The following is a 2,593-nucleotide window of genomic DNA, read 5'->3' on the forward strand; positions in this document are numbered from 1 at the left end:
ATTAAACAACATTAAATAACATTAAACAACATAAAAATTATACAACATATAAAAAACATTTAACAACATGAAACTTAAACAACGTTTTTAACAACATAAAACTTAAACGCCTACTCCATACTTCTTTTGGCCCAAAGATGTGCAACAAGATCCTATTGTCGGTACTTGTTTGTGGCACGGGAACGTATCATCCTATATCACCTCATATACTCATTTAAAGAGATATTACTAGTTCGTGGATTCAAAGGCAAATTGGATCCTCTTGGTCATCATCAGGCTCTCCATCAATATACCCATCTCACTCATCATCCACAATCATACTGTGTAATATGATGCAAGACATCATGATGGAGTCCAAATTTTCTCAACTCCACCCTCTTGCTGGTTCCTTAATGATCTTTCACCATGCTTGTGGAATACCAAAAGCTCTCTCAAAATCTTTCAGGTATGCCTCTTGGTGTAAGGTAAACCATTTTTTGGTGTCATTCTCATGGTTTGGAATTGCTTGGACAAGTGTCGCCCACTTTGGGTACATGTCATCTGCCAAGTAATACCCCATATTGTACGGACGGTCGTTGATGTAGTAGTCAAGTTGAGGTGATTTCCCTTTCGTCAGGTTATTGAAGAGGGGTGAAGGCCCAAGAACTATAACGTCATTTTGGGATCCAGGGACTCCAAAGAAAGCATGTCAGATCTATGTGTCATATGAAGCAACCGCTTCTAACACAACAGTTGGCTTTCTCGACCTTCCGTTAAAGCCTCATTGTCATCCGGTGAGACAGTTCTTCCAAGTCCAATGCATACAGTCTAATGACCCTATCATGCCCGAAAACTCACGGTCTTCAACTTTGCGAATGAGCTGATCCATATCTTCTTGATTTAGCTCGCAGATATACTCCTCTTTGTAAAGCTGAACAATTGTGTTACAATATTCAGCAAGAGTATCAAGGCATGTAGACTCAGACATACCATATGTTTCATCCATCGAATCAGCTAGGGAGCCATAGGCTATCATTCGTAGTGCAACAGTAACCTTCTGATGAGTTGAGAAACCAGGGTGGCTTGCTTTGCCCAGCCTATGTCGAAAGTATGGATTGACTTGCTGAACATCATAAAGTAAACGCTCGAAGACATGACGCATCATCCGAAAACGACGTTTGAAATCTTTTTCTGTGTATACCGAGTTGGGGTTGAAGTAGTTGTTCATCAGATTGGCATACATCATTGCTCTATTTCGTGGTTTGTAAGAGCGACCAAGAACAGAGCCACCCCATTGAGGTTGTTCCTCAGTTGGCTGACACACCATGACCATAGCCATGGCTGCCACATATTGTGTGTTGTGCCATGCTTCATCTTCTTCATCAGACTCCTCATCTTCTCGTCTCATATGCGCCCATTTTTCTTCCAATTCGAAATTGGATAAGGACCACCTGTTGGAATCCGAAGAGGATCCAAAGTTGGAATTCATTGCAAACTTGAATTGAAAGAGATTGAATTCAAAGGTGTGTGAATTATAGCCCAATATCCACCTTATTTATAGCCCAAAGAAATTCAAATCCAATGGCTAGCTGACGTCAGTTACTGTTGTATTTGAATTTATTTTTTTCGGCCAAATTTAAAAAAAATATATTGAAAATTTCTCATTTTTCCTATAAATTTAAGTTATTGTAGTTTTTAAATTTAATTTGTAGTTTTTAAATTTAAGTTGTTGTAGTTTTTAAATTTAAATAATAAGTTATGTTTGGCCTTATGGCCCTTTGGCCCTCGGTTGGATATGGTTTTTTGTCACAAGGTTATGTTTGGTCTATGGTCCTCTGGCCCCTTGATTAAAGATGGTAAGAAATATGTCCATGCACTGTTCATTAAAATATTAATTTCTTGGAGAGCCAAAAGGCTAAAACGAGCCCTCTTGCCCTTCTTCGGTTGGAGATTGCCTAAATTTACTACTCTAATTCAATAGTGTTATGATAGTTTGAGCCTGCGATCTACTGTGGGCCCCAGCTTTCAACTCTTGGTAGATTTTTTTAGGGTGACAAATTGAACTGGGCAAAATTCATCATGCTTTATGCAATTTGTGCTACTTTTTCATCGATCTATGGTGAAAAGGTGAAATCGGGTGAAATCTTAGGTTCAGTGTTTGAAATTCTGCAAAAGATAATTTTCTCTTGAAGTAATTTGAACTGTTTCTTGTTCAATTTGGGTTCTTTCTTACAAGATTGGTTTCACCTTGATGTTTTTTATTGTTAGTATATCCAAGTTCTTGATTGTGTGAAGGCCAATGCCATTTCTCTAAATCTTGATGATGTTGAATGTTAGCTGATGTTGTGAAAGGCCAAAAGCTATTAGTTTAGTGTTCGATTGAAATTCAAAAGGCCAAACCAGTGATTTCATTGATTAGATTGTAGTCACTAGTGTTTTCTTGTTCGATTGCCTTTTCTGGCTTTTCTTTTTCTAGGTTCTTGAATTTCGATATTTTGAAGTAGATAATGGTTTCTACATTTGTTAAAATTGAAGGGTTGTCGAGTATGTTGACGATTAAACTTGGTGATCATAACTACACTAAGTGACTATTTTAGTTAAGTCTGTATTGAAG

The 2,593-nt window shown here is 37.6% G+C and overlaps 1 protein-coding gene across 1 annotated transcript; it reads right to left on the reverse strand.

The window, feature by feature from the left end:
- Positions 1 to 766: 766 nt before the first annotated feature.
- Positions 767 to 1,387, reverse strand: LOC103410216 (uncharacterized). The gene has a single exon (XM_070825729.1). It carries the CDS (start codon positions 1,385 to 1,387, stop codon positions 767 to 769), a length of 621 nt encoding a protein of 206 aa, XP_070681830.1.
- Between the last annotated feature and the right edge of the window lie 1,206 nt (positions 1,388 to 2,593).

This window comes from Malus domestica, chromosome 07 (assembly GCF_042453785.1).
Source record: "Malus domestica chromosome 07, GDT2T_hap1".
In the NCBI taxonomy this organism is placed as follows: Eukaryota; Viridiplantae; Streptophyta; class Magnoliopsida; order Rosales; family Rosaceae; genus Malus; species Malus domestica.